Raw genomic sequence first — 23734 nt, forward strand, 5'->3', positions numbered from 1 at the left:
GTTTAGGTTTTAGGACAACTTTGATGAAAGTTTTTGATCCACTTCAAATGTTGACTACTGTATTCCTCACAGCCTTCCATCCACATTAAAATTCAATATGGTGCCCAACCTGACTAAAGCTTAAACATCCACTTTAGACAGGAAGCAGCCACCTAACAACCCCCCAGAACACCTTAGCAACCATCTAACAACATCCTGACAACATTTATACGTCTTAGTACCACAGTAGTCATCGGATATTAGCATTATGTTGAAGTTTGAGCCTGTTGTTGACAGTGATTCAGTGTGAAGGCTAGCGCTCGTCGCTGTCAGCCGAAGACGGCGTGTTCGGGGAGGCACGGCTCTGGAAAGCAAACTGGCAGCGGTTTCCTCCAATGGCAAGGATCCCTGGCAAGCCTCTGCGTTTCTTTCGGAGACGGCGAGGGAGGGAGCGCGTGTGCGTGTGGGCTGCCGAGAGCTTCACACAGCGCTAGTTAGGTAACTCCAACACAATGAGGGAAAGAAAAGCAAGACTTCAGGAAAAGGGAAAGCAATCGCATGCCGTGTCCAAAATAGATTTGCGATAAATTAGAGAGAGAGAGCGAAAGAGAGGGAGAGTTGCATGTATACCGCGCGCTGCTCGGGAAAGCGTGCGCTCCTGCTTGACGTGGGTGGCAACGTGTGTCTGATAGAGAGCGAGAGAGGGAGAGACCAGTTGCAGAGGAAGAGGGATCGAGGTATTTGACAGCCTATGATTTCCGCACGTTTAGAGCGGCTGCACAGGAGCGGCTGGAGAAGAGACGTGTCGGACTGTCGCGGTAAGTAGCGGCGTTTCCTTCTGAACCGTCAAAACGAGCAATTTGAGATTGTATATTGCGTTGATGCTGTGTGCAAGGCATGCTGGGCTTGTTTGACAGAGTAGATGTAGTGTTCATAGTTGTGTCAGTTAAGCTCAGGCCCTCAGGTAGGACCAGGGTTACGACCTTTGAGTGGACCAACGTTAATTGTGATGCTCTACGAATGTAGATGCGCTAACGTCGTGACATGCAGTGAAGCAGTCGTCTTTTGTTGTGTTGCAATATATTATGTTCTTATTTTATATCAAGTTTTGCACTTATGAGAAATTGAGAGTTTCACAACATGAATGCTCAGTATTCACTAATATTTACGTCTTTTTTAATGCTGGTTGCTGTTTGAAACAAGTTCACCCACATATGACAGTTCTGTCGTTTACTCACCCTCATGCTGTTTATTTGCACTTTTGTACAAAAAAGAGAACATTTCAAAACATGAATTCTTATTGGTAATATTTATGTCTTTTTCACTTGTTTCGCTTTTTTGCTTTTTGCAGGACGTTTACCCTACACATAACATTTCTGTCAACATTTACTCACCCTTATGTCATTCTGAACTTGTTTTTTTTTTTCATCAGAAAAAATAATTTTTTGACGTCAGTGCGTCATATTTGGAAAGTAGGTGAAGTGAGGCCAAGTATGGTGACCCATACTAGGAATTTGTGCTCTGCATTTAACCCATCCAAGTGCACACACACAGTAGTGAACACACACACACACCGTGAACACACACCCAGTGGGCAGCCATTGCTGCGGTGCCCGGGGAGCAGTTGGGGGTACGGTGCCTTGCTCAAGGGACTCACCTTAGTCGTGGTATTGAGGGTGGAGAGAGTGCTGGTTATTCACCTTCCCCACCGACAATCCCTGCCGGACCTGAGACTCGAACCCACAACCTTTGGGTTACAAGTCCGACTCTCTAACCATTAGGCCACGGCTGCCCCCAAAAATATTTGCTACACTGTCAAAATTTAACGGTATATCACTGTAAAAATGCTACAGTAAAAAACCTGTTAAATGGTTAACAGTAAGTTCCCCTACTGTATACAGTAAAAACTATTATTATGTAGTATTACTGCATTGCATGTAATTTTATAGTAGTATGCTGTTTTTGGAAGTGAAAAAAGAACATAAAATTTACAATCAATAACCGTAAATTGACATTCCCAGAATACCCTGTGTTACATTGTTTAAATTTGATGTTTTTTTTTTCTAAAACCTAAAATGTTGCTACCGTATTTTATGAGGTAAAATTTTGCCAACCACAGCTGCCGTTTTTTTTTACTGCAAATTTTACGAAATGTTTTTTTTTTTTTTTTTGGCTGTAAAAGACTGTAAAACTGCCACAGTAAAAACCTGTTAAATGGTTAACAGTAAGTTCCCCTACTGTATACTGTGAAAAACTGTATTACTGCATTGCATGTAATTTTACGGTAGTATGCTGTTTTTGGAAATAAAAAAGCGTAAAATTTACAGTCAATAACTGTAAATTGACATTCCCAGAATACCCTGTGTCACATTGTTTAAATTAGTTTTGAATTTTTTTTTTCTCTAAAACCTAAAATGTTGCTACTGTACTTTATAAGGTAAAAATTTGCCAACCACAACTGCACGTTTTTTTACTGTAAATTTTACGAGGGTTTTTTTACAGTATAATATTCACTTTTTCCCCACTTGTTGCTTTTTTGTCTGTTCAAAAATGTTCGAAAATGTTCATCCTCAAGTGACAGTTCTGTCATTGTTTACTTATCCTCATGTCATTCTAAACTAACTTTTCATCAAGTTTTATTGCACTTTTGTATGAAAAACAGAGAATTTTGCAACATGAATTCTTAGTGTTCGCTAATATTTACGTCTTTTTCACTCGTTGCTTTCTTTGCTATTGAAAGAAAGAACGTTTTGCAATGTCAGTGTGTCATATTTGCTACATGTCAAAAATGACAGTGAATTTAACAGTAAAAGACTGTAAAAATGCTAAAGTAAAAACCTGTTAAATGGTTAACGGTAAGTTCCTCTACTGTTTTCGGTGAAAAACTATTACTGAATTGCATGTAACTTTACGGTAGTGTGCTGTTTTCAGAGGTGAAAAAGAATGTAAAATTTCAGGCAATAACCGTAAATTGACATTGAATTCCATGTGTTACTTTTTTTTTTAATTTTGATGGGTTTTCTCTTAGATTTTTCTTATCAGTTTTGTACATTAGGGATGTATGTTACATCTAATGTTGTTAAATTAATGTTTATTGCATTACTTCAGTTTCATGTGTGTTACCATGATGGTGTTTAGTGTTTGTGTAAATGACACTGTGCACCTTCTATATATGTTAGTATTTAAAAGCTGCTTGTGATTGGCTTTGGTTCATCATGTGACTTTCTCATCACCATCTGCTTTTGGTGGTTATCAGTGTATTACAAAAGTACAAAACAGATTTCAGTACTTCAATAGGTTGGCACATTAACATTATATCAGTTAATGAAATTACGGTATTTAAATGTACATATAAGTTAAAACTGTAAAGCCTAAAACGTTGCTACCGTATTTTTTTACAGTAAAATTCTGCCAACCACAGCTGGCATAGCTGGCACCGTATATAGTAGGGAAACTTATCATCAACCAATTATTAGTTAACATTTTTACAGTATTTTACCGTTAAAATCACTAGTTTTTTACAGTGTACTTGTTTTTCATCACATTTAATTTGCTTCTGGCATAGTTTTGATCAGTCGTTAATAATTATGTATTTTATCGCTAATTGTTTTGTTCTATTGGCTGTTTAAGACAAATTTATCCACAATTTTTTCATTTACTTACCCTCATGATGCTCTACACTCATTTTCATCAAGTTTATTTGCACTTTCATACTAAAAAAATAGAACATTTCGCAACATGAATGCTCAGTATTCGTTAATATTTGTCTTTTTTTATTGGTTGTTTTTTAGAGCAATTGGCGACATGAATTTTTAGTGTTCACTAATATTTACGTCGTTTTAACTTGTTTTGTAACAAGGATGCAACATGAATGCTCAGTGTTTGCTAATATTTATGTCTTTTTTTATCGCTGTTTTTTAAGCTGTTTAAAACAAGTTAAACAGCATGAGACAATTCCGTAATTTACTCACCATCATGCTGTTTTAAATTCATTTTTAATCAAGTTTAATTGTGTATTTGTACAAAAAATTGTGCGTTCCACAACATGAATGCTAATTATTTTCTAATAATTATGCCTTCTATCCCTCATATATTTTTTTAGCTGTTTAAATCAGACAAAAATGTAGTCAAAAAAACAAATGACTTTGGTTTCAGTTCCCAGACTGAGGTTTGTGGACCCCTAGGGGTTGATGGAAAGCTAATAATTAAATCCTAAAAAGGTCCAAATAAAAATTGTGAACACATTTGCAACATTAACATTTAAGTGGACTATCTCTTTCAAAGCTGTTTACCTTTATTCATTTAGCTGAAGCTTTTATCCAGAGTGATTTGGAGTTGCACAAGTTAGAGGCTTCTTCCTCATGTTTCCAAGACACTGTTAAGCAGAAGATACAGTATCACTTTAAAGTGATTATAGCAATGGGAGGTGGAAAGATGATTCACCCTATTCAGATTCCTGGACTGGATCTATAGACTCCTTTGGACATCTGATGATGCATTCATTTCATTTCATTGAACACATTCAAAGACTCAATTCAATTATTCTGTGTTCCCAGATGTCCCTGCTTGACATTTCATGCTTCATTTTGCTGTAGAAATGCAATTTATGTTTGTGTCTTTCTATTATAGATTATGTCAAATGCTGTTGTACATTATGGTGGAGCATTATTGTTGATATTATTAATTATCAATCAGAATTGGTTAGCTATATGGTTGCCAAAATGTTGTGGGGTGGTTTATAAGGCAGTATAACCTATTATTAATAGAAACAGTTTGACCAAATCATTAAAAAAGTATGTTTGCTGCAAAATTATTGTAATTTTAAGCTGAATTAGCTGCATTTCAAACCATCTAGGTCACATGATGTTTGTTGGAGGTCTTTGAACAGTTTGTTGCATGTTTTCTCTGTGAAATCACCACAGTACTGTCTGACCTTTCCATATTGTCTGTCATTTCGCTGGCCTTTGTTGACTCAGAGCAAAAACACACAAACACACACTGACTGACTGACTGACTAGTAGTAGAGTAAAGTGAGATCGCGTGCCCTGAGCAAAGGCCATGTCAGGCCACTAGAGGTTCAACACTAGTGTGTTAGCCAGTTAGCGCACATACACACTCTTTAATTTCCACCGCATGAGTGTCAACTACCTATTAACTTCACAAGATACTCATACATAAGGTCTTTTTAAGCTCTTTTAAAACATTTTACGCTAGATGACTGTGCTAATGTGATGCTGTGTCACTAATAATCATCTCAAACCGCCGACACTTTCCAGGCAGGACAGTACCCTGAAGTTTTAACATTAAAAATAGCAAAACAGTCTTGATTCAAATGATTCAAACATCAACCCTGCAGTTAATGGTGCATTTCACCCTCAAATGTGGCAGTTTTCCCAGAAGTTCTTCTTGAAATATGAGTTTTGTCAGGAAAAAGTCATTTAAAGTGAGTTTGTTCATTATTCACACGGTCGTCCTGTTATTTTGCATTCATTTTGTCATTTGGTCTTTCACTGAACTGCCCACATTGTATAAATTGCGTTATATATACACAAATCTCTCTTTACCCTGTTTAAAAAAACAGCATGCTGGTTAGGTAGGTTTTGATGCTGGTATGCTGGTTTAAGATGGTCCTTTGCTGGTTTATGCTGGTCCTTAGCTGGTTTATGCTGGTCTGTTGCTGGTCATTGACCAGCTAAGGACCAGCATTAACCAGCATAAACCAGCTAAAACCAGCATACCAGCATCAAAACCTACCTAACCAGCATATGCTGTTTTTTCAACAGGTTACGCCTGCTAGTATTTCCTCAGGTTATAGTCTAATTCCATTAATCTGTTTTCATCCTTGTAACAAAACCTAAAGGTCAAACGTGTGGTTAGAAAAGAGTCTGTGTGTGGGGCGAGATGAGTCGGCTTGTGCAGGTGAGTGTTAGCATTAGCACCCGAAGGAGCAGCGGTGATTGTACAGGACGTGGGCGAAGCGGTGTGAGTCACACTCTATAACTGACTGAAGAGTCTCAAATAGAGGACAGAGGAAGCTAATAAATGGATTTTTCATGGTTTACAATTCATGTTTTGTTTAATATGTCCGTTTCCTGTTAGACAGACATGTTCAATGTAGATTTTTAGTGCTAGCTTCTTGAAAGCTTTATATAAAATGACAATAAGTCCAATTGTCTGGTTAGGTAGGTTTTGATGCTGATTTTAGCTGGTTCATGCTGGTCCTTTGCTGAGCTGGTTAATGCTGGTCTTTTGCTGGTTAAGGACCAGCATGAATCAGCAAAGGACCAGCATAAACCAGCTAAGGACCAGCATAAACCAGCAAATGACCAGCATGAACAAGCTAAAGACCAGCATAAACCAGCAAAGGACCATCTTAAACCGTTATCCCAGCATTAAAACCTACCTAACCAGCATATGCTGTTTATTTCAACAGGGCTAGCAAAGATTTGGTGCCAGTAACCTGATAAACTTCGATCCTGTGATTAATTCTTCCTTAGAAGCATCCATTATATCCGCCCAGCGTGTCTTACTAAAAGCCAGAAGTCACAGAACAAGAGCTGAACGTGATAGTTTTGTGCTCACATGAGAGCTAATGGTTATAATGGGTCATTTAACCAGCTAAACAAACAGGGCTTTAATGAGAAACGCTTTGATGCTATTTGAGGCGCCATCCTCAGTGGAGGCTGATGTTTCGAAGTCATTGAAGGTATGTTGCTCTCTTTGACTTAAGTGGGAGGTGAAAGCCATACAGAATATGCAGTGCATCACTGGTCTCTTGTTGAATGTATGTCCTGCCCTACATACTATGCAAAGACCGTTGCAGAATTTCTGATTCCGGATTGTTCTGGGTTTCTCAGAAACATACACGACCACACATATTGGCACGGAAATGACTTCTGTTTAGTGTTCATCAGTTTAGTCTGGAGGACGTTGGATGAATTCCTGTGCACCAGAAGAAGATTATATTATTATTCCAGGTGGCATATGACTAAACAAAGACATTAAGACATGGAGGGAAAGATTGCCAAACAATGCTGCATTGCACCTGCCATTTCTCTTTTGAAGGATTCCAGCATTAGCAGTGAGTGGCTAAAGTTTATTTTTAACAAGCTGCTTGATCATGTACAAGAGTGAAACATTTACAAGTCCTTCTCAAAAAATTTGCATATTGTGATAAAGTTCATTATTTTCTGTAATGTACTGATAAACATTAGACTTTCATATATTTTAGAGTCATTACTACACAACTGAAGTAGTTCAAGCCTTTTATTGTTTTAATATTGATGATTTTGGCATACAGCTCATGAAAACCCAAAATCCTTTTGCAGAAATGACTGCTTCAATGCGGCGTGGCATGGAGGCAATCAGCCTGTGGCACTGCTGAGGTGTTATGGAGGCCCAGGATGCTTCGATAGCGGCCTTAAGCTCATCCAGAGTGTTGGGTCTTGCGTCTCTCAACTTTCTCTTCACAATATCCCACAGATTCTTTATGGGGTTCAGGTCAGGAGAGTTGGCAGGCCAATTGAGCACAGTAATACCATGGTCAGTAAACCATTTATCAGTGGTTTTGGCACTTTGAGCAGGTACCAGGTCGTGCTGAAAAATTTAATCTTCATCTCCATAAAGCTTTTCAGCAGATGGAAGCATGAAGTGCTCCAAAATCTCCTGATAGCTAGCTGCATTGACCCTGCCCTTAATAAAACACAGTGGACCAACACCAGCAGCTGACATGGCACCCCAGACCATCACTGACTGTGGGTACTTGACACTGGACTTCAGGCATTTGGCATTTCCCTCTCCCCAGTCTTCCTCCAGACTCTGGCACCTTGATTTCCGAATGACATGCAAAATTTGCTTTCATCCGAAAAAAGTGCTTTGGTCCACTGTGTTTTATCAAGGGCAGGGTCAATGCAGCTAGCTATCAGGAGATTTTGGAGCACTTCATGCTTCCATCTGCTGAAAAGCTTTATGGGGATGAAGATTTAATTTTTCAGCACGACCTGGCACCTGCTCACAGTGCCAAAACCACTGGTAAATGGTTTACTGACCATGGTATTACTGTGCCTAATTGGCCTGCCAACTCTCCTGACCTGAACCCCATAGAGAATCTGTGGGATATTGTGAAGAGAAAGTTGAGAGACGCAAGACCCAACATTCTGGATGAGCTTAAGGCCGCTATCGAAGCATCCTGGGCCTCCATAACACCTCAGCAGTGCCACAGGCTGATTGCCTCCATGCCACGCCGCATTGAAGCAGTCATTTCTGCAAAAGGATTCCCGACCAAGTATTGAGTGCATAACTGAACATAATTATTTGAAGGTTGACTTTTTTTGTATTAAAAACACTTTTCTTTTATTGGTCGGATGAAATATGCTAATTTTTTGAGATTTTTGAGAATTTTGGGTTTTCATGAGCTGTATGCCAAAATCATCAATATTAAAACAATGAAAGGCTTGAACTACTTCAGTTGTGTGTAATGAATCTAAAATATATGAAAGTCTAATGTTTATCAGTACATTACAGAAAATAATGAACTTTATCACAATATGCTAATTTTTTGAGAAGGACCTGTATTTAATATGGTTTCCTACTACGGTTCTACCGAATACGAACCTAAGAGAAGACATGGATGAATTGGCTGAGAGTTGGACATGGTGAAATGTGATTCTGACACATTGTATTGTAGTTGAATTTGGTTTCTGTATTTAAAGCATGTGAGTCATGCAGTTGTGGAAAGTGTGATGAATACATGTTCTTCACACAGCTCGGTGCAACACATGCTGTAGCTCCTCTTCCCACACACTCACACACTAAGTGTTCCTCAGCTGTATTCCCTAAAGCACAGACCACAAATGGTGCTTTGCATGTGAGTCTCCATCTAAGCTCTCCAGCTAAATCATCCCTTACAACCAGTAATGCTACTGAATGGTTGCTGTATTTATATACCATGGCATCTACATGATACTGCAGTGTGCTTTGATGAATATCATGAAGAAGTCATGGTATTATTACCAATAGAGCAATGGATTTGTGTCCTTGACATTGAAAGTGTTGCAAACCGATGATAATACCATTGTTTTCAACCTTTTCTGAACTACTGAACATGGTCCAAAAAAGCAATGGTTGGCAAAAAAATAATAATAATTTTACCCCCCCCCCCCCCCCCCCAGGACTTTGCGATGCACCTTCACAGAGTTCTGGTGTAGTGTAAACTCTAGTTTGTGGCTATCAGAACACTTTATTTGTTCAGAACGTTTGGCACTTGTTTGTTTTTCCATCAATTACATTATCTGTGAGTAGCTTCATGAGATTCCCTGCTAAAACACTCAGCAGTTATGATGTTTCTTTTCCAAACAAGAAGCTCTGTTGACGTTTGAAATCTCTGTTCTGAATACCCCACTGAAATATCAATGTCAATCGTTAAAGTACTCGTTAATCGACTAGGGACCCCGTAAGTGGTAGAGGATCCTGATGGATTGTGAACTGGATGCAATCCATCTTTTAGTTACCGCAGAGGAGGCGAGGTTCTTGCCTTTGGGTTGTGGGGGAGGCTGTCAATCTAAGCTTTTATTTCAGTTAAAGCTCAAGGATTGATACAGGTCTCTCGACAGCCAACTTAAAACAATCATAATCACATTATACTGCAGAGGCTGATAAATCTGTGTGCCACTGGTGTAAGCGGATTGCTATGGATGGTAAGAGAGCAAGAGCACTGAAGGGAGGATGACCCACTGTGTACTACAATCTACTTGTGCCAGGATCCAGGAATATCTCACGTGGAAGCTATGAAAATAAGCTAAGCAGAAGCATAGATATCTTCATGTATGAAGGCCTTTGTAGAGCCCACAGATTCAGGCAAATGGGATTGGCTAAATCTTATTGATCAAACTGAGTCCTATCTTCGAGATACAGGCAGGAGTCTGATAAAGTGTTAGTTAGTACCGAGTCTATGGGCTGCAGATTAGTTGAGTAGATTATATCTGACTGGATTGTTCAGTTTGATATCAGTCAACATGATTGGGTGCATTTGGGTCAACTCTCACAAAGACAAGGTAAGAACGATGTTACTATGCTACTCAACTCGTTAAGACCTTATCTGAATTTTACCACAGTGAGCTGCATAGTGAAAAGTGATTTAAATAGTTACAGAACTGTCAAGGGTTATCAAAATATAATGAGAGAAGCAGAGTACAAACATCTTGAGACATTGAACTTGCCGTACTTGACAGTAATTGTCTTGATATTTATTGTTGAAGGCAGTGATTTGTTATGAAAGTGATGTTTTGATGGCTATAGCTGTATTTAGAGATGCAGTGTCTTAAAGAGAATACTTATGTGTACAAATTTTATCTCTCATATTCCCCCAGAACACACTGGTTTACTTCACTAGCAGACTAGTTGATTGTCAGGTGACTAGATGACTAGATGCCAAACTATTAAGACTAGCTATCAAGAACAAGCACTAGTCACCATAAACCAGCTAGGATGAATGTAGAAACTGATACTTGTCTAGTTAGCATGGCATGCTAGTGCATTGGTTTTCGCACCAAGCTGCTTAGCAAGCCAAATATGCAAGACTACACTGATCAGCCAGCTTTACCAAAAAGGCTATGCTGGTTCACCAGCTAAACCAGCACCAAACAAGCACGATCCAGCATAAACCAGCTTGGGCCAATGTAGAAATCCATAGGTGTCTAGTTAGCATAGGATGTGGGATGTTAATGCATTGGTTTTCACACTAAGCTGCTTAGCAAGACAAATATGCAAGCCTATCCCGATCAGCCAGCTGCACAAAAACGACTATGTTGGTCCACCAGTTAAAACAGCACCAAACAAGCACTAACCATCATAAACCACTTTGGACCAATGTAGAAAGCAAGAATTGTCTAGTTAGCATGGGATGTGGGATGCTAATGCATTGGTTTTCGCATCACGTTGCTTAGCAAGCCAAATATGCAAGCCTATCCCGATCAGCTAGCTTCACCAAAAAGAGTATGCTGGTCCACCAGCTAATACAGTGCCAAACAAGCACTAACCAGCATAAACCACCTTGGACCAATGTAGAAATCCATATTTGTCTAGTTAGCATGGGGTGTTGGATGTTAATGCATTGGTTTTTGCATCAAGCTGCTTAGCAAGCCACATATGCAAGCATATCCCAATCAGCCAGCATCAAAAAGACTATGCTGGTCCACCAGCTAAACCAGCCCCAAACCAGTATTACATGACATAAACCAACTTAGAGCAGCATGAAAATTCATACTGGTCTTTATCTGAATACTCTGTCTCAGTTTCCACCAGAATCTTTTTGCTTTGCTCACCCCAACAGGAAGTGGACTTACGGTGCAGCTGGTCATTAAGATTCTTCTCCAAGAAACTGTGCATTCAGACTAGCAGGAAATGATTCACGCTGTTCTGCTTGTGATTGCATGAGGGAGGAGTAATTATTGATGCCACCATGAGTAGGGGGAAGCTATCAGTCTCCAGTGCCAGGAACAATCAGGAAACAAAGGCTACATCCAGTACAGAAGTCCTCCAAGTGAATACAACAGGGAGTTTGATGGATGTGGCTTTTACACAAGTGTCCAAATCCCATCTGATTTTACCATTAACAGACAGCAGAATGACATACTGACAGATACTTTGTGCTACATATGTAGGTATCCAAGGGAACATTCTTGTGTAAACTCCACGTAAACCTTCTTTGTTTTCAAGAGCACGTCAAACTCAAGTTTTGAGATGTTTCGCTGATGGAGGACACTGGAGACCACACGCACAGCCGGCACAGCATGTCGGTGTGACAAACGCACAGATCTGTCTGCTGCATGTCTCCCCAAGGGCCCATGAGGGAGTCGTTATCATCCATCATACACAAACTTGGAGGGGAAGCCTTGCGGTTTGGGACATATGCTTAGATGATGCTCAGTGGTTGTTCCACTTCTTTGACTGTCTGTGGCTTTGATTATCTACAGTACTGTAACACCAACACCATGTGAAGGCAGCATAAAGTGCCATTCACACTGACAGGGATTTTGAATCAAGCAGAGCGACCCAAAGGCACTTATTTCAGTGACACATAAAACAAAGTTGAGCAGAGTTGAGATCATTATTTGCAAATATGAATTGGGTTTGGGTTGACATCTTGACACTTGACACTTACATCTTACACTATAGTATGTGTGACATACAACTACTGTACATTTACCTGGTCAAATATGAGGCTAGTTTGTCATGAGTAAATGGATGAAATAAATGTTTGCCTTTTATTTTGTATTTTTCTCTACAGAAGCATAAAGTCGACCTCTTCTACAAGCTCCGTCACGTGATGAACGAGTTGATTGATCTGAGGCGACAACTGCTTTCAGGCCACCTGACCCAGGATCAAGTCCGTGAAGTCAAACGCCACATCACTGTACGACTGGACTGGGGCAATGAGTGAGTTACTCTCTTTTACCTCCTAGAAAATGTCCTTAACAAATTAAATAAAGAAGAACCAGCAAAGGTGCAGGTGCCTTAAAGGTGTTCTTATATATGTTAGTCATTATGCTAACTTCAACCATGAGTCTAAATCATGTGAAAGAACCAGAAAATATGCATTTAGACTTTTGTTATCAATGTTAGCTATCGTGGTAACTTCCACCGTAGGTCAATATCTGGTGGAAGAACCAGTAAATATGCTTTTAAGGTGTTGTTAACAATGCTAACCATCAGGCTAACTTCAACCATGAGTCTAAATCATGTGGAAGAACCAGACAATATGTCTTTAGACTTTTGTTATCAATGTTAGCTATCATTGTGACTTCCACCATAGGTCTAGATATTGTGGAAGAATCAGCAAAAATACCATTTGGTGTTGTTAGTGATGTTAATCATCATGCTAACTTTAACCATGGGTCTACATAATGTGGAAGAACCAGAAAAGATGCCTTTACACTTTTGTTAGCAATGTTAGCTATCACGGTAACTTCCACCATAGGTCTTAATCTGGTGGAAGAACCAGCAAAGACTGTTTTAAGACAGGGGTTCTCAACCCAATTTCCAATTTCCCACAGAGTTTAGCTCCAACCTTGATCAAACTCATCTGCCTTCTTTCTAGTGATCCTAAAGACCTTGATTAACTTGTTCAGGTATGTTTGATTAGGGTTGGAGCTGAACTCCAAACACTAAATCACGTGAGAAAAAGCAGAAAAGATTTTTTATGCTTTTTTTTGTGCAATGCTGGCCATCATGGTAACTTCTGCTTCTTCTGAACTCCTGAAATTGTGCCTTTAGGCCTTGTTAGAAGTGTTAGCCAGTATGGTAACTTTTAACAAAGGTCTAAATCTTGTGGGAGAACCAGCAAAGATGCCTTTAAGGTGTTGTTAACAATGTTAGCCGTCATGATAACTTTAACCATGGGTCTAAATCTTGTGGAAGAACCAGGAAGTATGCCTTTATTGCAGGGATAGGCAATGTCGATCCTGGAGTGCCATTGCCCTGCAGAGTTTAGCTCCAACCCTAGTGAAACACACCTGAACAAGCATGGAATTCAGAATTCAGAATTACTAGTTTTTTTTTTTTTTTTTTTTTTTTTTTTTTTTTAAATGGTTGGAGCTAAACTCTGCAGGACATTGTCAGTCCTGGACAAATGGTGCCTATCCCTCCTGTACACTTTTATTAGCAATGTAAGCTATCATGGTAACTTCCACCATAGGTCTAAATCGGGTGAAAGAACCAGCAAAGGTGCCTTTAAGGTTTTGTTAGCCATGTTAACCATCATGCTAACTTTAACTATGAGTCTAAATTATGCGGAAGAACCAGAAAAAGGTACTTTTGTTAACAATGTTACCTATCATGGTATCTTCTACTATATCTTCTACCAGCAAAGATGCCTTTAAGGTGTTGTTAGCAATGTTAGCCATCATGCTAACTCTAATCATGGATCTAAATCATGTGAAAAAAACAGCAAAGATGCCTTTAAGGTGTTGTTAGCAATGTTATCCATCATGCCTACTAAATCATGTGGAAGAACCAGAAAAGATGTCTTACATTTTTGTTGGCAAAGATAGCTATCATGGTTACTTGCACCATAGGTCTAAATTTGGTGGAAGAACCGGCAAAGATTACTTTAAGATGTTGTTAGCAAAGTTAACCATCATGCTAATTTTAACCATGAGTCTAAATCATGTGAAATTACCAGAGAAGGTGCTTTTGTTAACAATTTTAGCCATCAACTTCCACTATAGGTCTTACTCTGGTGAAAAAAAACAGTAATGGTGCCATTAAGGTGTTGTTAGCAATTGAAGTCATCATGCTAACTTCAACCATGGGTCTAAATCATGTGAAATAACCAGACAAGGCAATGTTAGCCATCATGGTATCTTCCACCATAGGTGGTTCTTGTGGAAGAACCAGCAAAGATGCCTTTAACGTGTTATTAACAATGTTAGCCATGAGGCTAACTTCAACCTTGGGTCTAAATTATGTGGAAGAATCAGAAAGGATGCTTTAAGCTGGGAAACCACAAGCTAAAACCAGCCTTTCCAGGCTGGTCAGGCTGGTTTTAGCTTGTGGTTTCCCAGCCAGACCAGCTAAGACCAGCCAACCAGCCTAGGCTGGTTTTAGCTGTTTTTTTCAGCAGGGTAAACTTTTGTTAGCAATGTTAGCCATCTTGGTAACTTCCACCATAGGTCTAAATCTTGTGGAAGAACCAGCAAAGATGCCTTTAAGGTGTTGTTAGCTGTGTTAGCTATTAGGCTAAAATCCGCCATTGCTCTTGTTTGTATTTCTCCACTCTAACACAGACAGTTATGTCAGTTGATCTTTTCAAATACATCCTATTAAACAAGTCTATAGAATCGTAATGCATTTGTTCCACCTTCTAAGTAAGTTGCTGAGATTAATGTCCAGCCCTGGCATGCTTCACTCAACTGAGGATTGTTTAAATAAGCTCTTGTGTGTCATGGAGATCTGCCAGTGATTTTAATGTTTTAGAGGCCAAGGCCTCTTGATTGTAGAGTTGAAACGCTAGAGATGGATCACTGCGGCTTTCTCATCACTTTAAATCGACTTGGCCTCAGTGAAGGAAAGGAGAACAAGAAGATATGTCATTCACTGCCTGGTTAATGTGAATTATGGTGAAATTTCAAATGCAAACTTTAAAGCCAAACAAACCAACACAACACAGGGATAAGTGTTTTTTTTTTTTTTTTTAATTGGGAGTAAATTGATTTTCACTGCAGTGAAAGGCGGTTGAGTTTGTCCTTCAGATACCGCCCCCATTTTTAACCTACACAGTTGTGCAATTCTTCAGCTTTTGAGTTTTGACTATCAGTATTTACAGTTCTTGCATCATTATTTCATCTTTCAGACAGATTTTCAAAAGTTTTATGTCCAATATACATTTGCTGATACTGCAACATATGACATTCACTATATTGCACCATATTTTCTATATTGTTAAGTAAAAGACAATGTTTTTTACAGCAATTATCCAAAACGTAGCAGCAGACCAGACCTCCAAAACAAGAGTCATGGAGGCCAACCAACAGTCTTTTAGAGGTCAGGCGATCCAAGAATTGCAGTGTATCAGCACCTGTGTCAAGTTCACGTTGACCACTCATCCCTCTTCTTCAAGGTCACCTGAAGATTCACTTCTGTGATGAGGCACTTTGTGGTTCTGGGCTTTCAGCAGTACATCACTGCCAGGTCTTCAGATCAGCAAACTAAGAGATAATTGAGTAAATGGGATGAAATGGATTCGAGACGGGAGCACTTACCCATATGTTCTATAAATACCTGAAGGATGAGTTGAAGAGCATCTCGAGTGTTTTTGAAACAATCTAATAATGTTTTCATTATGCCTTTTTCAGGTTATCAGTTTTCTCTTGAAGTCATTTTTATTTTTTTTGGCAAGTGTCTGCATACTCTATAATATATATGTTAAAAATTGTGTGTTTGACTGCAAGAGAGTCAATTCAGCCTCAATAACAAGACATTTATATACTGAGCAACGTTTTGACGTGGCAAATTGGATGCATCCACGCTGCAGTTGTGGAGTATATCAAGCTTGTCATTGCTAAAAACACTTAATTGTCACATAATAAGTTTATTACTGTCTGTTTACACAAAGCCATCAACAAATAGATTTATTTATGCTCCGATACAAGCCAACGATGCAAGATGTCTCTCTGGAGAACTCATTTGCATTGAGATATTCAGAAAATATGCAGATTTATAAGCAAACCCCTGGCTAGGCAGGGGCGCTGGGTGATGCTAATGCTAGTTCTTTGATCGAGAGCACAACAACCAGAGCAAAATAACTTGAGTAATGGCCTAGGAGCCAGCCAGACACCCTAAAAACCAACTATTCTTTCAAATAAGCGGAAAACCTTAGCAATGTGGTAGCTAGTTACTATTTTCCTCTTAATGACTGAAATAGAACCACTTTGCAAACACCCAGGACACCCAAACACATTTAAAATGAGGATTTCAATAAACGTTTCATGTGTATGTTCAGCCTTAGCATCGTTATTCCTGGTGGGAAAAAAAAAAAAAAGAAAAAACAGCTAAAACCAGCCTAGGCTGGTTGGCTGGCTCGTTTTAGCTGGTCAACCAGCCTGGTTTTAGCTGGTCAGGCTGGAAAAGTGGCCAAAACCCCTCTAAAACCAGCCTGCTGACCAGCTATGACCAGGCTGGTTGACCAGCTAAAACCAGCTACTTCCATCTTAAACCAGCTAAGACCAGCCAACCAGCCTAGACTGGTTTTAGCTGTTTTTTTTTTTCAGCAGGGATCTTTCATGTGTTTAGCTGCTAGCCCACTAACTTGATGCTAGTCTGTGGTTTAGGCTACTCAGGATGTTGAGGGGGTTTTGTTTATGTCTGGGAGGTCTGAGAGAAGAAATGTTTATGTTATGATACTGCCGTGCCATCACTTTTCATGAGGGCAACACCTGTTTCTATAGCTTTACAGTGTGACAGCTGCATGTAGCGTTAGCGCTAGCAGCTTTCTGTGTGTCTTTACCACATGAGCCTCTCATTATAACAGCTCTGTGTGGATAAACCTGGAAAGAAGTGTGGAAAATTAGTTTGGAGATGTCCTTACGTCATGTTTTCCAATCTAGCATCCATCACACCGCTGCGTGAGATGTTAGTGTTAAGCAATGTAGCGATTTATGGATAGCAAATGGCTAAATGCCCAAGATAACAGGTGGACACAACAGCTTGACAGATTTCTGTTCTTTTATTATCCACAATGTTATACATTCTTAGTATTTCAGTTTTGAGGAATCAACATTAATCTCTATCTTGTTGTTTATTGTGTTCAACAGACACTTAGGCTTAGATCTGGTACCCAGGAAGGAGTTCGAAATGGTCGATGCGGACCAGATCAGTGTTTCTGATCTCTATAAAATGGTAAGTACATTGACTGCATGTTGATGGGTTTGCGATGTGTGCATTTTCATCCTTGAAGCCGTAAATCGCTATAAGCTCTTTTGTTGGGTGTTAGGAGAACATATAATAGATGTTTTTGATTTAAAATCCATGCAAATTGCTTCTTTTATTCAAAGACGTTTATTTATGAGATGCTCGTGCAGAAATATGACACTTTACAAATGAACCACTTATGTGCGGTTAATGCAAAGCTCATGTTTGCTGGATTGTTTGCTCATATAGCATTATGATTTTACAGTTCTGGTTTAAATTATTATATGCTATATGTGTATGTGTAAGTACACATATAAAAGGAAAAGTATGAAATCAAATCACAAAACTACAATATATCACATATATTTAAGTGTTATTTGAGTGTTTTAGTAATATTTTTTTAATGTTTTTTTGTGTGTGTAGTACTTACACATACACACACAAAGTACTACAATTTTTTAAATATTAATATTTAATATTTCAATTGTGTATACATATATAGTTATTTGAGCATTTAAGTAATATTTTAGTGTTTTTGTGTAGTACTTATGTCTCATTTTATAAATACATATACACACACACAATTACAATGAAATCAGAAATTACAAAAAAGACAAAAATATCTTATTAAATATAATATATTTTTATACTATTAAATTATATTTTAGTGTTATATACTTCATAAAGTACTATAACAAATAAATAAAATAAAATAAATTAGATTTATTATAAATGTGATTATAAAATTGTGTGTTTATATATATATATATATATATATATATATATATATATATATATATATATAGAGAGAGAGAGAGAGAGAGAGAGAGAGAGAGAGAGAGAGAGAGAGAGAGTCCTGACTTAAATCCAATTGAGAATCTGTGGAGGGAGCTAAAGATCAGGGTGATGGCAAGGAGGCCCTCCAACCTGAAAGAGTTGGAGCTCATCGCTAAAGATGAATGGGCAAAAATACCAGTGGAGACATGCAAAAAGCTGGTCAGCATTTATAGGAAGTGTTTGATTGCTGTAATAGCCAATAAAGGCTTTTCTATTGATTATTGAGAAGGGTGTGAATAATTGTGCACATGCCACTTTTTGTTCAAATGTAAATAAAAGATGAGTAATATTTTTTTTCCACAATGATGCCTCTTGTACATCGTCTTATTGTCTTCTGGGAGAAACCTGTGTCATTTCTAATTAAAAAAAAAAAAACTAGCTGGTTGAATAAAAGTAACTTTAAATCTGAATTTTCTAGGGGTATGAATAATTTCGGCTTGACTGTATGTATGTATGTATGTATGTATGTATATATATATATATATATATATATATATATATATATGCTAATTATATATATTTTAATTTATTAATTATGTATATTTTGTATAATTTCATGCAATTACAGTGAAATCTTAAATCCCATACAATATAGTACATATAATATATATTAATAAATTATACTTGTATTTATTCACAATATAATCAAATGAAAATTATATACTTCATAAAGTACTATAACAAATAAATAAACTAAAATAAATTAGATAATATTAGATAAGATATTACAAGTGTGATTATAAAAATTTGTGTATTTTATATTTTAAAAATTTTGTTTATTTATATTTTGTATAATTTCATGCAATTACAATGAAACCGTACATCCAATACAATATAATAAATATAATTATACTTACAATTAAATATATAATATTTTATATTATTATTTATTATTATATATTAATTATGTATATTTTGTATAATTTTATACAATAAAAATGAAATCATAAATCACAAAATATATATATATATATATTTTTTTTTAATAAATAATATAAATAATAAGTACTTGGAATGTTTTTTTCACAATGTATTATAAAATTGTAATTTATTTATTTATTATAAAAATATAATTTATTATGTATATTTTAGAGCATTTCAAACAATTATATTTTATGCACTTGTATAATACTTAAGTATTTTATATAATTATACATTTTGAGTTTGACTGACTTAAATTGTAAAAGGTTTGTTAAATATACACTGAAAAAAAAGTTCAAATCAAGATCTTTATTTATTTATGATTATGAAACAATTAGTGATTATTTTTGTTCAGTGCGCAGTTACAATAGTGACCTGTATTTTGATTTGTACGTCTCTATTTTCAATGTCTTTCTTGCTTTTCAAGTTCAGCAAAACGAGTTTATTAATATGTGACTCGCCTGTGTAAAGAGAGCAGGAATTAATGTTTAATGCATTCCTGTGACTGTTTTGCATATGTGCATAATGTAGGCATAATGTGCAGATGTTGCCAAGTTCCCACCTGTAGATTGAGCTGAACAATTAGATAGCAGAAATGTTTTTAAACACTCCATTAGAGGGCATATTCCCACGACGCCTCATCAGAACCAATCATTTACATATTCTATTTTTCCATAAAGCCTCATAGCGCATTTACAGCTTTATGGAACAGTTACCCTTTGGAGTTTAATAAGAAACAATAATGGAAATGTAAAAAAGAAGAAGCTTTTTTAGCTTTTGATTATAATTTCACCATCAGTAATTCACTTTATTCTCTGAACCGCTATTCGGTGATGATTGCGTTTTACTGGAAATGGGTTTCGACACCAGCATCTGTTTCTAACAGGTGCTTTTGAATTGCAGCTTATGGAAACGCTGCTAATAGTGTACGTTTATTTTCTTCACACATTTGACGGATATTTTTCAATGATGTTTGCGCAGGTTTGTGGCATATGCAAGTATCTATGTCTGGATTTGTGTGGGACTGGATTTTTGTGCCCACTGTACAATGTGACAGCAAAGGAGCTAAATTTACCTCTTTGCTGTACTTCCTTTCTGCAGTTTAGGATATATATATATATAGTGTTTTCAACCGGCTGCAATCCAAAAGCACCTGTTAGAAATACATGCTGCTGTCAAAACCTGTTTCCAGTAAAACATTATCATATATGTAATCTAAAATCTACACATATGCAAGCTTAACATTGTTGATACTTGAAAACTATTAATTTAATGTGATTTAAATATTAGGTATTATTATATATATACATAATTATTTAATTGTTTTTTTTTAAGCATGTTACATGCCACATACTTCCATTATTATTAGTAGTAGTATTATTAGTATTAGTATTATTAGTATTATTAGTATTATTATTATTTGTGTTGTTATATATTTATTATTTGTTATATCATAATAATAAATGTTTATAATATGTAGTTTATTATTATTATTATTATTATTATTATTATTATTATTATTATTATTATTATTATTATTATTATTATTATTGTTGGTTATATCATAATATTGAATGTTTATAATATGTACAGTTTATTAATATTATTAAATGATTAATATTATTAAAATATATGAATATTTACCATTTTTGAAGCATGTCAAATGCCACATAGTGACTTCCATTATTATTATTATTATTATTATTATTATTATTATTACTATTATTATTATTATTATTATTACTGGTGTTGTTATATATTTATTATTTGTTATACCATAATATTTTTTTTTATAATATGTACAGTTTATTCATATTATTAAATTATTATTATTATTATTATTCTTATTATTATTATTATTATTATTATTAAAATATATGCATATTTATCTATTTTAAAGCATGTAAAATGCAACATAGTGACTTCCATTATTATTATTATTATTATTATTATTATTATTATTATTATTATTATTATTATTATTATTGGTGTTGTTATATATTTATTATTTGTTATATCATAATATTAAATGTTTATAATAAGTACAGTTTGTTAATATTATTAAATGGTTAATATTATTAAAATATATTAATATTTATCAGTTTTAAAGCATATTAAATGCAACATAGTGACTTCCATTATTATTATTATTATTATTATTATTATTATTATTATTATTTGTTATATCATAATATTCAATGTTTATAATATGTACAGTTTATTAATATTATTAAATGAATAATATTATTTAAATATATTAATATTTATCATTTTTAAAGCATGTCAAATGCCACATAGTGACTTCCATTATTATTATTATTATTATTATTATTATTATTATTATTATTATTATTATTATTATTATTATTATTATTATTATTATTATTGGTGTTGTTCTATATTTATTATTTGTTATATCATAATATTAAATGTTTATAATATTTACAGTTTTTTTATTTTATTAAATGGTTAATATTATTAAAATATATTAATATTTATCTTTGAAGCATGTCAAATGCCACATAGTGACTTCCATTATTATTATTATTATTATTATTATTATTATTATTATTATTATTATTATTATTATTATTTTATATATTTTTTAAAGCATGTCATATTCCACACAGTCACTTCCATTTTTAAATAAATTAAGTTGAACCAATGCTTTGAAATGAATCAGTGTTTTGAATCAGACTGTTAAAATGAATCAAATTACTTTTAGGTTTAAATCAGAGATGCTGTTATGCATTATGTAAAATATTCTTTCAGAAACTTTAAAATAAGCACATTAAAATAACTGTGATATTGTTTAACTTTATGTTGGCAACATTTATCCTTTACCCATTAAATGTACCAAAGTTAGAGAGAAACAGAAAGAGGTTGGAGGAACTAGTGAAGAGAAACAGAGCACTATTCAAAGCTCCCGACTAAGAGGTTTCACTAACTTTTTGGGCTAAATTCAGACGAAAAACGAACACTCCTGGGTAGAGTAGCTAAATCTCGACTGGATTTTTAAGCGCACTAGCCAAATGTTGAGGTCACAGAGAGATTTGTATAGCTCGATATGTGGGAGGCGGAGGAGTTTCACACAAATACCAAAAATAAAGAAAGAGAAGAAAGATACAAGCTTCAGAAGAGAACAGAGAAACAGAGATGTGAGAAGACTTTTACTTGGCCTCAGGCATCAGAGAGCACTGGAGCTGCAGAGACTCGAGACCTTTCGCTTTCTTAGAAGTTGATGCTGAATTGTCTCCAGGGAAGCAAAAGACAGATTAGATCAAAGAGCCTAGCTTTTCTGCTTCTGGATTACACGTGCACTGTTCACACACAATTGACTCCAGCTATTGGTTTTCTCTTCACTTTCAATATTCATTCGTTAGTCCTTTACCTACAGTATTGTACAGTAACCTTGTATAAATACTGTCTGCTAAATAAGTAACATAGATTTATTTAGCAAAAGAACAGTACATATATTGATATAAGTTAGTAGGGGACTGAAGTCTCACAAGCATGTTGTAACATGGCTGTACAATCTGCCACGCGCACAGTGCCGCAAGGCGCTATTTTAGATTAATGAGTCCCGCCAGGCACGCGTTTAGCCTCCCTGATGGTGAAAGTGAGAACAGAAGGAAAGATATTTGTTTTCAGACGTTTCTCAATTTGGCCTGAAATCCTCCACTGGCTTTGCAAATGAAGCTCTACTTCACTCCCTCGTTGTCAAGCACTATATCAAGAAAATCTCACTTCTTATCTTGAGATGTGCATACAGCTTTGAAGATTCCTTTCCCTGGTCTTTCTTGTAAAAGTAATTTTTAGTGATGTTTACTAAGAAAAGCATTGCTATGCGCAAACACCACTAGAAACCACTCAGAACACATGACTAACACTTTGCAGTGCCCTAGCAACCATCCAGAACACCTTAGCAACCACCAGCAAAGCCCTACCAACCACTCAGAACATATGACTAACACCTTGCAATGCCCTAGCAACCATCCTTAACACCCTAGCAACGTGACCACAATTGCCCAAAACAGCCTAGCAATCACATGGACATCACAACATCAAGCAACCAATCAGAACCACCTAGTATGTCCTAGCAACCATCCAGAATACCCTAGCAATAACGACGTAGAAATATCACGTCAATTGCCCAAAACAGCCTAGCAATAACCTAGCAAACCTTTAGCTGCAACAAAGCAACAACAAGCAACCAACCAGAACACCCTAGATACAACCTAGTGACACCTTATAAGTAACCTAGCAACCATCAGAACAAAAAACTTAGAACACCTTAGCAACCACATAGTATGAGAGCAACATCCAGAAAACCTGAGTAACCACTCAGTACACCTGACTACCACCTAGCAATGTCCTAGCAACCATCCAGACACCCCTAGCAATTACAGTGTAGAAATGTCACCACAGTCACTCTAATCAGTCTAGCAACAACAAACAGCAAAGCAGAACTCTCTAGATACAACCTGTTGACACCTTAACAACCACCTAGCAATATCCTAGCAACCATCCAGAGAACCTTGACAACAACCAGCTATGCCCTAGCAACTACCCAGAACACCTTAACAACAAC

General features: G+C 36.3%; 2 protein-coding genes across 2 annotated transcripts in view; one reads left to right on the forward strand and one right to left on the reverse strand.

The window, feature by feature from the left end:
• LOC141338412 (poly(rC)-binding protein 4-like) overlaps positions 1–23734 on the reverse strand; it is a 405056-nt gene that overhangs the window by 173738 nt on the left and 207584 nt on the right. The window lies entirely within an intron of this gene.
• dock3 (dedicator of cytokinesis 3) overlaps positions 1–23734 on the forward strand; it is a 244681-nt gene that overhangs the window by 112287 nt on the left and 108660 nt on the right. Inside the window, exons 7-8 of the mRNA XM_073844512.1 lie at positions 12266–12414; positions 17289–17373. Coding sequence (XP_073700613.1) covers positions 12266–12414; positions 17289–17373 — 234 coding nt within the window. The remainder of the gene's footprint in view (positions 1–12265; positions 12415–17288; positions 17374–23734) is intronic.

Source organism: Garra rufa, chromosome 7 (assembly GCF_049309525.1).
Source record: "Garra rufa chromosome 7, GarRuf1.0, whole genome shotgun sequence".
NCBI classification, from domain to species: domain Eukaryota; kingdom Metazoa; phylum Chordata; class Actinopteri; order Cypriniformes; family Cyprinidae; genus Garra; species Garra rufa.